Genomic DNA, 14406 nt, shown 5'->3' with positions numbered 1-14406 from the left:
CATGGAAATATTTCTTTTCCATATATCAATATACAAAAATGTAAATCATTCATTAATTCCTTGACTTAATGAATTAATTTTAATGGCTAACTAAAAACAATACCCATCTTTGCTTCGACCTTGTGCCCTCCTCTGTTTAGCTCGGTGTCCTGCTGGGCTCTGTGCGTTTATTTTTCTATAGTATTTGTGCTCTGTGTGTGATTCATTGCTGCTTCTATCTCTTGAGATTTATTTATTCAAAGTGATTTCATAAGGCTACAATACCGCTCATGTTGTTTATGTTACTGTTATACTATATGTGTAATGTGTCGTCGAAACCTTTTTTTTATATACTTTCCTGTTATGATAATGTGACAAAAACATTAACTGTAGGTATGCGCAAGCGGATCACTCTTTTTTAGAAAAACAAGAAATTTGTAAAAAAATTTTTCTCTCCCCTTTTTAAAGACAATTTGATGCGAGACTTGCATATGAAAACAGATAGCTAAAGTGAGGTAATGTGAGTGTCAATTAAATGTCATTTTATACTTTAAATGATAAAGGTTTATCGATGGCGATATCTGTGGAGTGACGATGAGGACGAATAATGATTCGTCATACACGGTTTGCATGTAAATGCTTGGATATGTGTAAGTAAACCACTATTTATCTTCACAGTAAACAATCTACATCATCCAAGAAGACCACAAAAAAAATCTCAAAATCACAGTTTTAAAATTTTCTAATAAATGGAGAGTGATGATATTTAATTTCATGCAACTTCACCAATAATTTAGAAATCTAAGAATATATTATAAGATTTAGTTAATTATTCAGTGTTGCGCGTTTTACAAAAAAAAGAGTAAATGATATTGAAAGAATGATATTTTTCCTTTAAGTAAGTGGTGATTGTAGCGTACATTTTATATGTTAAGATGACCATGCAAAACATTGAATCAACAATATTATAGAATCGAAAAGGTATATATATTTATGAAAGAGATAATCACCAATAAGGTATTTAACTGCATATTCTTGCTACCATTGCTGGCAATGTTCTTCTTCAGTCAATCCCACTTAACACGCATTTTAAGCTCAAATACATTTTTTAAATAAAGTATTTATTTTATACATGTTTTAACAGAAAAGGTTTGGCTGACTTTTCAAAACCTAAAGAGGTTAACGAGTCTTTACCTATTCTCCTTGACAACGTTCAGTGTAGTGGCGAAGAACGTTCTCTTGCTGATTGCAAACACAATGAATGGGGAAACCATGACTGTATTCATTCCGAAGTTGTGTCAGTTAAATGTTTTGACGGTCCATTTACCAAACATACAACTGTAACCACGAATTTACCTTGCGGTAAGTAAACGCATTGAAAAAACATTTATTATAAGTTATCATTTTTGTAGTCTTCAAATTTTCATTCTCCTGTTGTAATATAGATTTTCTAAAAAAATAAAAAAAATGCCGGAATCAAAATATATTATTACATAAAACAAATATGTATATTCCTAACATATTGTCCCTGTTTCCAATTAAATGTCTAAACTCCGCGCTTTTATTCAATCTAAGCATCGCCTGATATCAAATGACATATGACTGTTAATTTCTCAATGTAATTTTTTTTATTATATTTGCTTTCTTTTTTTTGGCTGAATTTGTCTCTTGAAAATTGACCTTGGACGGTTTTAACATTCAGGTGAAATTAAAGTGAGCCATTCAAAGAGAAGAAAACGGCAACTTCGGGTAGCTGGTGGCTTTTTGACTAAGAATGGTATGAACCCATGGCAAGTGGGGATTCAACGAAAGAAACAAGGATGGAATCATTGGTGTGGTGGGACAATTATAAATAATGAGTGGATATTGAGTGCTGCTCATTGTTTTGAGTAAATGTTTAATTCTGATTTTTCCTTTCATTTTTATCCTTTTAAAATCGAATTTTATCTGCAACTCAAATGCAATTAAAACTTGCTAAGAGGGAAGAGTGAGTGATGCTGAACTTTTCAATTATTACTTATGTGCAGACTCAATTATTTAGAAATCAAATACTTCCGAGGCAACTCCCTTTCTATACAAAATAATTTTATCACGTTACTTGCTCATCTAGAAAATATACTATAATTTCCACTTGCAAATACATATATAACCGGTGTATACTAGATTCTGTTTATATGGTCCCTTAACGGTAAAAATCTTCCTCCTAATAAGTCCAATTTTTCTATAGCCAATTTACTTAATTCCATTGTGCAAGACAATAATGAATGATATACTCTTGCATCTCTATACTTCTATGCTATAACTAATCTCACTTAGTATCTCGAGGTTTATACGTTGAGTGATAATAATATGTTAAGGAACAGTTAACTTTTGATATATTTCGAAAATATGCACTAACCTAACGCATTAAATATATAAGAGAGAAGACATAAATAGTATATTTATGTTTCATGTTTTTCTCTATGAAATTTTAGTATCTCTGAAATACTCGTGAATAGACCAGATGAATTTTCATTAATATATACAAGGGTTGCTCCCTCCCGAGTGAGATTGACCTCGGCCGCCATTGTGTCATAGTGCCTCTGATGCATAAAAATACCACTTCACCCCAATAGATTTAAATTTGAATAGTCCTCCAATTAAGAAAGATATAAATGAGTCTTTAACTACACACACAAACTTTATTTCTATATAGATATTAACTAAAGATAGTTAACGTTCTATAGTTATCGATCGAGGGTAATTATGATATTTTCGGCTAGGATTGATTAGGTGTTTGAGAAGAAAACAAGAAACAACCATAAATCTCCAGAACTTTATAGTTCTAACCCATTTCAAGTTCATAAAATACTCTCATATGCTTTTGAGTTATCTTGGTTTCTAGCTTTTTTAGACTAACGGATTGATAGACGGACGGACAGACGGGCAAACTTAAAATCCCTGCTGTTTTAAACGAAAGAAAATCGAATTCACACAAACACCGCTTTGCAAGAAAATGCTTTTAGATTTCTCTGTTGATTCCAGTATTCATTAATTCCTTTACTTCATACATTAACAATGTATGTGTAATATTAATAGATAAAATATTTTACGTAAACTGAATTAAAATACATGCTTTAAAACGATTTTTTTTATGATTATAGTGATTTGAAGCGAAAGTACGATGGCATGAATGTAAAAATTATTATTGAGGACATACGAGTAATTGTCGGAGACCATGATCGTATTAAACAGGAAGAATATGAAAAGATATTTTATATTGAATATATTGTTAGACACTGGAATTACAGTGGTAAGTATTCGTGTCTTTATAGCACGTTTTCCGTTTGTTGCATGGAAATGTTTTCGGATATGCACTATAAACCAAACTAAGCAAAATTGATGTCACTGTTCTTTGCAAGTGACTTTATTAAATAATTTTGATTTTATATTGTCATGTTTGTTCTTGAAAGAAATATTGTTTTCATCTATCTTTTACACATTTGTAGCCCATTTTTATTTATAGCAGTTCTAAGTATAAGCTTCCCAAAAACTTAATATTTTTAATTCACTTTTTTTATTTAACCAAAGTTCAGACATTTCGTTGCAGAATTCGAAAGGAGCTACTCTAACAATGATATAGCGTTACTCAAAATAAAGTCATCCAATGGCATAAAATTTAATGACTATATACAACCAGCTTGTTTGCCTGAAGAATTTACCCTGCTTTCATCTGAAGCTAATTGTCAGGTTTCAGGATGGGGAAAGGTAAATCAAGTTAGTAAGTATAATAGTATATTACATTAAACCAATACAAATGTGTATAATTATGAAATAAAGAATATTTTTAACCTGTTGATATTCACTCAAAACTATGAACTCAAACATAATCATGATATTTTTTTACATTAGGTACACTATCTGAGAAATTAAAGACAGCAGAGGTACCGATAACTCCATGGCACGACTGTAATAGATTCATTGATAAATACCCCATTGATTTTAAAAAGGTGATTTGTGCTGGTGATATCAGAGCTGATGCATGCCAGGGAGACTCGGGAGGCCCTCTTATTTGTGAAGTCAACGGTAAAAGCACGGTGATTGGAATTACATCTTGGGGTATAGGTTGTAGTCAAGCAAAATATCCTGGTGTCTACACAAAAGTTTCGGAATATATCACATGGATAAATGATCAGATTTCAAACCACGGCTTACAAGGTATGTATTTATTTCTTTGATTTACTCTTGAAGAAATAAATTCTCTACTAAAGCCAAATTAAACGACTGATCGATTTAGTAGACATCTTTTTGTCAACCAAAACATTTTAATAAAAGTTAACTGCTAAAATTACATTTTGTATTTACAATAGATTCTTAATCTTTAGCTGTATATGAAGTCGAATGTATGAAAATAGGTCAAAGTTTTTAAAGGGATGCAAACTCGTAATCTTCAGTTATTCGATATTTTCGCCTTTACAGAGGTCTGATTATTCAGTTTTAAGTAAAAAGTTAAAAAAAATCCTACATTTCACTGTCTTCTTCGTAAAGGCAGGCGCAAAGGCAATCATGGAGGTGTGATTATTTATGTTAAAAAATTACACAAACTTCACAATGACCGATCCAGACCCGATCCTTTTGAATGTTTTTAGATTGAACTTTAACAGGCCACCTAGTGCTTATTCGGATTACCATAGCGTTAAAGACGACACGTATCTCTGGCTGTCGATAATGGTTTGTTACAAAGTTCATCGATGGCTATTTTAATTACAACTTCGAAAATCGTAATGTATTTTCAAAGATAGTTTCACTTTCCGAGAGAACGATCTTGTGAAATAAGTTTTTGAACTTCAGGTCTGATATTTTGTATAACTTAGAGCGAAAATGTATAACTGTCTGGTGACTTTTTTCTTGATCAGGCTGTTCAGATTCAATCTCCTGTCTTGTTCTTTTGTTTTTATGCCGAATGTGTTACATTTTTCCGCAGAAGTATATCATCTATTCAAGTTTTATCGAAAATCTAACCAGTAAATACTAATTTCTCAATTAATGGCCGGCTTCTAATCCAATATGAATTCTGAGTAAGTGGTAAGAGACAAAGGTCTTCCTCCGTGCCCCACTAATTAGCGTGTTTTCGCTCCGCGCCATCCCCGCTTTAGCTGTTAAATCTCGACTAATCACACTGCGCCCCCGCTTATTACCGTGTTTTGGCTCCACGCCCACTCCGTTTTTTACATTCATTAAACCTCATTTCACGCCCACGCAAATAAGCGTGTTTTCCCTCCGCGTCACAGCCTTTTTTTCTTAAATCTCGCTCAGCACCCCGGCGGGTCTATGTTTTTACCTTGTTATTCTCGACTTTTCGGGGCGAAACACGTTAGATAGCAGGAGCACGGGGCGAAAAAAACGAGCTTTTTAAATTATTTGGCAGGGCGCGAACAACAACACACTTATAAGCGCCTTTTAACGATAAATGTTTCTTTTCCCTGCCCCAGTCGTTTTAACAATTAAATCTTTATTTTTCGCCGTGCGCCCTCGCTAATTAACGTGTTTCGCCCTGCGTCCTCGCCATTTTAACTTGTTAATTCTCGACATTTCGCTTGGTGGGACATCGGTGGGACGAGAAAATGAAGAAGCACAAATCAGCCACCACACCAATTATCTGTTTTACATAATATACATAACATGTTAGCAACATTATCAATCTTGTTGTTTTAAACGGTCTTTAGCCATTCTGGTTTTCTGTATCTTTTCTTGATGAATTATGTTTCACCAGCAACTTTCCAGATTTCTCTATCACTCGATGTACTGTCTTAGGTACCTTTACAAATTATGAATTGTCAATATTTCATCTTAAATATTTTCAATTCTCTCTGTAAAATAAGATATTAATTGGCTCCGTAAACGTACGAAAGCATACTTCTATAAATTCTTGCTGAGTATTCTGGGACTTCGAAAATGACATCAGTAACGGTGTAAGCTAACTTAACCCATTTCTTCCTGAGCATTTTGTGAAAAATGGCTCTTTTCATTGAAAAGTCTCCTAATACAAGTTCAAATTGCTATGAAATTATAACAAAGGCTTCAATACTGTTCAAAATTGGCAAAAATATTGACTGAAACGAGAGAACATCTCAAAATTGTCAAAAATCTCTATTTTGCGTTGATTTTCCCATCACAACTGATTTCAAAGTGCTGCAACTTCTCAATGAATTTAGATAGGTGTCAAAGGCTTCTTTTCAGCGTTGGTAAAATGTTACCTTAAGGTCGATCTGGGGCCATTTATGCCGCCTCTTACAATTCTAAAATTTTTGCGTCTGCCGACCCTCTTCAAACCTCACTTTTTAACACCATTTCTCTAACGAAAACTAGTGTTTGGGATCTAAATAAGGTTTTTTTGACCATTTTAGGCCTCAAAAATGGGTAGAGACGTTGATGTGATGTAATGGGGTTAATAGGACGTTGAGTATTTGTAGAACGTATAAAAAGGTTAAGCATTTACATTATCCAAAACATAGTTACATTAGAAATTTCCTATTCTTGTACAGTTTAAATATCATTGATTCCAAAATTGAACTGTGCAAAACAGCATGGACAAGTTCTTTCTAAAAGTCTGTTTATCGTCGTTTTCGTTCCCTGTTCTATAATTTAAAAGTGGATATATTTAAGTATGAAGCCATTCCCAATATTCGGAATTATTTCTCAAACTAGAAAGGAGATCACCTAAAGCGACAAAAAATAAAAAGAAGTTTCAGGCTACCGTCCACATTTGATGAAAAGCGGCGTATTGTACATTCACGCAAGGTATAAAGATCACAGTATCAATTCATTCACAGTGTTATTACACGGAATCACATTCCATATGTTCGTCACACCATTCTGATGAGGATATTAAACCGCCTATTATTTGTATGAATAGTCATTAGGGATTTCGATCTGACGTTTTCAACTGCTTTCGCAGCAGTTTCAAAGAAGTCGCATATTCATATATACATGTATGCACGTTCAATATGGTTCGAAATGTATTCTAAGTATACTCGTTTTTTTCTGCAGTTTTCAACTAACTGTCCTATCAATCTTGCTATCAGATTTCTTTTTATTTTAGCAATATTTTGTCCAAGACCATCTCAGATACAACATGGCACATTATTTCAAGATGCGACTGATGGGCTTGCAAATGATTATAAAAGTGTGCTTGAGTACAGCTGTTATAGGGGTAAATACTTTTTATTGAAGAGTGTGATATTGCAGTATACAAATTAACTTTGATACCAATAAACACATTGAATAATGGTACACCATTAAACTCTTAAAATAATGACGAGATACTGCATCTCATGTTAAATGTAGCTTTTTTCTTCTTTTTTTCTTTCACTTTTCTTTTTTCACTGGGAAAATCTGTCCTTTATTATTTGAATTAATAAGCATTTCATTTTTAGGGAATATAAATTCAAGTAATTTCTGGGAATTGAAAAGGTTTGTCTTAAAATGACTAGCAATTTATCGTTTTCCTAAAAGAATAAAGCTATTGCAGTTTGATTTAATAAGTATTGGTATCTTAATACAAGTCATACCAAGTATCTAAATTTAAAACTAATGCTGATTTCGTTTTAGAATATCAATACTGACCTAAACAATAATTTAATATTTTTTTATAACGAATGGAAAGGTTTTTAACATAGGTATTAAAAAATTAAAAGTAAAAGGATATATCTGCTTTTAAAATGTTATATATTTAGCAAATTACGCCAGTTACAGCTAAAACACTTTAAGTGTATAAAGAAACAGACGGAAAAATATGTAGAAGACACAAAAGGTTATAAATTGTACATTTACAAGGTTGTAATATTTTCATTTAATGTTAACTTATAAGAGTGTCCTGTTTGGGCCGGTTAAGATGTCGCCTGTCAATATACGAGGTTTTGACTGTGCCTTTTTCTTTTCAATAGATAAAGTTGCGAAACTTATTATTCTTGCGGTGACATTTGACATTAAACATTCAATTTGTGCCTGCTTATTACTTAACCTCTCTTCTTGACGATCCACTTTACTTTATTATATCGGTATATCATAAAACAAATAATTTGTATATTTCTTTTTTTGCGTTACTTTTATTGTTACCGCTAACGATGTCGTTCCAATATGTGATTAAAAATATAAACAACAATCTTCTTGATAAAGAGGGATTTAACCCCTTGAAACGTTAAAGGTTGAAATTCTTGTGAAATAGATAGTTATGTTTTGTATAATTTTGTTTAACAACATTGGGAAGGATACTATCTGAATGGAAATACACAACTACAAACAGTAACAAGAACGTGTCAATCAGACGGAAAATGGAGCGGAAAAGAACCATCTTGTGAAGAAGGTAACTTTCTTTCTTTAATATGTTATAATTTGTTATGTACAGCTGTTAGAAAAAAACCTTAAAATAGTTAGTCAAAACAATTTCTAAATAAATTGTATCAAAAGTTCAATTTCGGATAAAGAAACATGAATGAATCAAATAAAGGACGCGGTATCTCGAACTTACCTGAAATTCGAATTAAACATGTAAAGAAACCATAATAAAGTCTTGGATTTTTAGTTATATGTTTCATTATTTTTTAAGAATTCTACTTTTAAAAAAGTACAAGCTAGACAGTAAAACGGGCATTGCTTTTATTAAATGTTTCCTTAAAGTGAATGGCGCATGCACAAAATCATTACTTACTTAACAGTTAAAAACTTTTCTGAAAATAGCAGAATTATAATTTGTTCCAGGACGATTTATTTCGTTAAAATACAATATTAATGTGTGTTAAATAACAGAGATTTTCTCTGTTAACAACTTTTACGAAAATCAACCATACGATTAAGGTAACAATATAATTGTGCTATTTTATAGAGAAATATATTTTACCTTAAAGTTACCTAAATACTCTTATACATGTATTCTTTCAAGCTACGAGTATGTACAAACAAGATAATTCTCACTTGCAATGCAATTGTAAAAAAGTGCTGTTATTGGGAAATACTTGCACCCAATGATTGTTCTTTATACTGTATATGTTTTTGTAAATATATTCCATTAGAATACGACGACGCCTTAATAATATTAAGACCAACTTGAAGACCAAAGTCGACAGTGCCTGGACTAAAGCAAAAGGGGAATTTCCACGGTTTTTATTACGAAATACTTTGAAGCCGGACTTTTCTGGTCCTGATAATTTCAAGAAAATAAATTCGTTTTTATAGAGTACAAGATTTTTCAATTGACATACCCATTCATACTCATTCATTATGTAGACATAATAAAGGGTGAAACATTCCACCTAGTTTATTCTGATAACATTTAATTAACATTAACATTTAGTTTAATTCAAAAGGTTTAAAGTATCACAGTTTATTTTATTATATACTTTATTGAAAAACGTATAAGGAGATATGGATTTCGTACTCCTTATCATGCTAATTAAAATGCTGATTCATTTATAATTTCATTTTGAAATTATAAAAATATAACTTCACTTTCCTCTTAATTTTTGGTCTATCCAAACCTTTATCAATGTATTTATTCTCTTTTTTTATAAATCTTTCAGTTTATTTAATGATTATTACAGAATGTATGCGTATTCAGTACGAACTAACACCTTATCTATCTAATAAACAAAATCTCAATCGCTAACTTCTTTTTATATATGCATTAAGACTTGTTTAATATTATGTATTTAGTCTAAAATTTGAATTTCAGCTAAGTGTTCGCTTGCTGACCACTCGAGCAACCCAAGCACTCGTTACTATAATTTGGATTTAAAGGCACCAGTTGTATCTAAAACCGATTCTATTAATTCGAAACATAGAGTAAGTTTTTAAATATCGTTATTGTGAAAATTTCTTTTGTAATTTATACATAATTGACATCTAATTGGATAAGAAAAATACCCGCTTCCCACCAGGATAACTAAATGTGTTTTGGCAAGACAAATTTAAAGTATTATTTTTTAAAACGCATAACGAAATAGATATTATAACATATATGGAGCAATAAGTTTTAATACCCACACATGTTTTACATATTTACATTTATAATATAAATGCCATGGTAACTGTTCAGTGGCACTAGTCTTCTTTGTTTTTTTATGTTTTTATTAGTTGTTTGTTTTTTTGTTTTTTTTTATTTTTATTTTTCTTTTGTTGTTATTTTTGGCGTTTCTTTTTTTCTGTACCATTAAAGACAATTTAGCCCCGTCAATTATAACGGACTACTTGTAAAAGATTACACTAATTTTTGTCAAATTCTACAATTTTACGTCTTTATTAGGCGATTATAAAACTTAGCTAAAATTTTAATTATTTTCATTTTGATTTTATGAGTAGGTCATAAATAAATATCTTTTTTATTATATTTGGTTTATTTATTTTGTTAGATTGAGGTGTTCTGTAGCAAACCAGACCAATACGAACTGTATATAAACATTTCAAATATATACACACATAAATTTAAGACGAGATGCAGGAAAGGACATTTTAAGAAACGGAACAAGTTTCCAATTTGTGTAGAAAGTAAGTTTTCATAATGTTCATTTAAAATTCTTATGTAGGTTTTATGATTTTTAGTATCATTATTATTAATTTCGTGAAAGGGAAAATACTCTGAGAGCGTCTGTTTCAAAAGCAAAATAGTTTGTTTTGGAATACTCTATACTATTTACAGTACAGTTCTCATGTGTGGTTCAATATCAAAAGCATTTTATGATACATGATTGAGTTTATCGACCATACAATTATGGAAACAACATGATATTGTTCCATAGTTTGGATACTTAAGTATTGAAAACGTGTCAAAATTAAATCGTGAATACATGACCAGTGCGTTAACTAGGATGCAGGTACTAGTTGTCGCTCTCACTGTCTTTTTAGAGGAGCATGTTCGTTGACTGGCTCTTTCTTTTCTTGGGTTTACTTATTCCGACTACAGGGAGAGAGAAAGACAACGATAGAAAGGTCGTATTCAGATCATATACATTGGTTTCTTTTTTCTGGAGTTTAATATTGTAACCACAGGGAACGTGTTATTATTTTCATTTTCTGGCTATGATACAAATAAGAAATAACACTAGACACGGGGGGGGGGGGGGTACGCCCCTCGTAAAATCAGGTATCCTCGTGTTGCAGTGCTCTTTTCATTTCTTAACGTTTTAAATTTTTTATCCTTTAACTATTACATTGACTGTTGTATTGAATAGTGCACATTTTGTAACTGTATTTAAATTACACTTGTATGATTCCCGCAACATTTCAATTGTATTATAATTAGGAGAATTGACTATTGAAAACGTGTCAGAGTATTTTAATTCTAACTTTAATGCCTGTATGATATAAATATGATGATATATTTTTATATGAGCAGATAGCGCGAAGACATTGCTAAACGGTAAAAATCACATTCTAAAGAACAGTAGAATATTTTGTTTACTGTACAGTATTTATCTGTGTTCAATAACAAGGGCATTTTATGATATGTTATTGTGTAAATGGACAATAAATTTATGGAAACAACATAATATTTATCATAGCATGGAGACTTTTCTACTGAAAATGTGTCAGAGTTAAATCTTGAATACAGCCACAGTGCGTTAACTGGAGTGCAGGTACTAGTTACCAGCACTCACTGTCTATCTGGAACATGCTCGCTGATTGGCTCTTTTTTCTGGAGTTTCCTTATTGCGAGATAATGATATGAAAGTCATAATCAGATGCTCGTACATTGGTTACTTTTTTGGGTTTGATATTGTGACAGGGAACGTGTTATTATTTTTGCTTATGATACAAAATAAAAAGAGCATCAAGAAGCACTCAGCAATCTGATCAGATGTGCTCTATCTATTACTTTACGTTTTTGAATTATGTTTTTAAACCTTAAACTACATGTATCAGATTAAATGTGGCCTTGAATAGTGCACATTTTGTAACTGTGCATACTATTAAACTAAAATGATTCCTGTTGCTCTTTGATTGACATTTTACTTATTGTGACGACAGGGAATCGATAACGATAACGATAGAAAATTATTATTGCGATGCTCGTACATTGAATACTTTTACCGGGGTTTAATATTGTGACGACAGGGAATGTGTTGTATTTGCCTAAGATACAAAAGAGAAAGAACTTGAAACACTGTGCAATCTGATTTATACAATGCAATTTCTATTACTTATTGAACCAAGAGTTATCCTGTTTAGTTTAAAATACAATACACTGTATATGTTCAGTGATAATTAACAGATGTTAGCACATTTTCAGATAGGACAATTAACTAAATGACGTCAATCATATTTCCATAATTTCCGGCTAAATGATTATTCTTTCATTTTTGCATGTAAGTTCCATACGCTTCTATACCTTGTTGTAGTTATTTTTGTTGACAGATAACTAGCTGTATTAATCATTTACTGTTCGTCTGTCCGTATCAAATGAAAATAAACTTCCTTTATAGATATTGATCCGCTCGAACAATTTTCTGTAGATGTGCTAAAAACATGGTCAATAGCAACATATCTTAACTTATTTTACACTTACAATGTTCATATAAATTATAACTATGAGCGCCATAAATGGCAAATCTACGTAGAAAATACTAATGGATTTACATAATAATGTAAAAGATGCGAAGACCAACACAATTTTAAGAAAAATAAATTGGTTTATTCGAAAACTAAAAAACATCTCATCCTGCTACAATGTTATGTTTACATACAGGCCATTAATCGGATTTGTGACAATTATAACATAATTTCGTTTCCGGTGTTTACGTTTCTAGATTTTCAAATTATTTGGTAATATATTCTTGGTTATATTTTTATGCAATCGTAGCTATTGTTCAAATTCTACGTCATAATACAGAAAACAAGTTTTTGTTGGTTTAGTTTATATTGAACATTTTGCAGGAAGATGTATTTTTTATCCATCAAAGTCACCAGAGGTATGTTTAGATAGAGATGATGATGGAAATTGTGCACGTGATAAATTCAGAATACAAAGTGAGACTTCAATAAAAGTTAGATGTAAAACAGGATACAAATTGTATGTGTCAAGCAATGTGGTTAAAGGTGAAGGGACAGTTACTTGCAGTAAAGGACACTATCCAACTTTCAGATGTCCTGCAGGTAAGATGCGATATTATCAACAATTTTGTAAGCATGTGTATATGCGAGGATATAAAATAAAAAGCGAGCGAAACAGTCAACAATCATTTAAACTGACTAAGTGATATGCATTTTATAGATTTGTGTGGACATACTTGAGTGTTGCATTTGAATTGAAAAGGTTTCAATTATTTCATGATTAACACAAATATGCACCTGAACACCTTAGGAAGCATTTAAGTATATCATTAAAGGAAGGTATAAAGTTTACATCAAGAGTTCTATTCTGTCCTCTTGTTTCCTATATAAAATATCAATTTATTGTCAGTGTATGCAATATCTTCGTAGTCTGTTTCTGGCCTTGAACAGAAGAGTCTTTAGATCCGTCCAAACACAAAGTATGTGTATATCAGAATCTTTTAATATTTTGCCCAACTGCTTATGTTTCTGTAAAAATCTAGTACTTAACAACCAGTGTAAACTGTCTTGCTAAAGGAAACAATGGGTCGCCCCTGATGGGCTTTGAACCCACCACTCCATAAATCACTAGTGCCTTTTAGAATTATTTACATGGAACTTGTTATACTGATTACTCTCTATAAGCTAGAAGTAAATTTTTAATTGTCAGATATTGAATAATTACTAGAGTTATGTTAATACATTTGTATCTCACTTTTTTTCTGATGAAGTCAGTTTTGATTATTGTGGTGTGCTTGTTACCATAACTATACATGTATGATTGATTTTCAGTTAATTTCTATAAAATTTCATTTAATGATATTGATGTTTCAGTTGCGCCACGTCTCACAATATCACCACAGCGTATCACAAGTCGTGCCGGAGGTACCATACAGTTACGATGCACGGGGGCCGGTAGTGGACCTTTTAACATTGAATGGTCAAGAATCGGTGCTCAGATGAACCCAAGTGCAACAGAACGAGATGGTGTTTTGGAAATTCGTCAAGTGACAGCAGCTGATGCTGGCAGGTACCGATGCGTTGTCCAAAGCAGTTCCGGAAGTCAAGATGGATACGCCCTCGTAGAAATCGAAGGTAAAGAGTTTTATTTGATATAAATTTTTGCATATTCTGTATACAATAAAAATGGCGGTTTAAACCATATCTAAATTAAGAACTAAAAACATTGATCTATAACGTGTCTCTTATCTAAAAAAAAATGTTTTTGCGCTCTTAACAAGCTATTTAGTTATGGACGGACTTTTGTTTATTCAGTACTTTTGGTTTCAACAAAAATTTTTTTTTATCATTTTTTGATATAATTTTTTTTACATTCCCCCATCATATGAGCACAACGAGATGTGT

General features: G+C 31.7%; 1 protein-coding gene across 1 annotated transcript; it reads left to right on the top strand.

Moving 5' to 3' along the window:
- The first annotated feature begins 615 nt into the window (after positions 1 to 615).
- On the top strand, positions 616 to 14159 carry LOC132754304 (uncharacterized). The gene is made up of 12 exons (XM_060744920.1): positions 616 to 629; positions 1124 to 1341; positions 1682 to 1868; positions 3123 to 3271; positions 3569 to 3739; positions 3871 to 4176; positions 7061 to 7171; positions 8228 to 8323; positions 9689 to 9798; positions 10365 to 10500; positions 12886 to 13104; positions 13876 to 14159. Exons 1-12 carry the CDS (start codon positions 616 to 618, stop codon positions 14157 to 14159), a joined length of 2001 nt encoding a protein of 666 aa, XP_060600903.1.
- Positions 14160 to 14406: the final 247 nt, after the last annotated feature.

The sequence above is a fragment of the Ruditapes philippinarum genome, unplaced genomic scaffold (genome assembly GCF_026571515.1).
Source record: "Ruditapes philippinarum isolate M1 unplaced genomic scaffold, ASM2657151v2 ctg5929_1_1_1_1, whole genome shotgun sequence".
NCBI lineage: Eukaryota > Metazoa > Mollusca > Bivalvia > Venerida > Veneridae > Ruditapes > Ruditapes philippinarum.
This window is presented reverse-complemented; position numbering and strand designations above follow the sequence as displayed.

What these genes read in the sequence shown, in the direction of transcription:
- LOC132754304 (XM_060744920.1), top strand. An exon ending in GGGAAAGGTAAATCAAGTTA is followed by an intron (nt 3,740 to 3,870) that starts GTAAGTATAATA and finishes TTTTTACATTAG; the next exon opens with GTACACTATCTGAGAAATTA. An exon ending in AACTTTCAGATGTCCTGCAG is followed by an intron (nt 13,105 to 13,875) that starts GTAAGATGCGAT and finishes TTGATGTTTCAG; the next exon opens with TTGCGCCACGTCTCACAATA.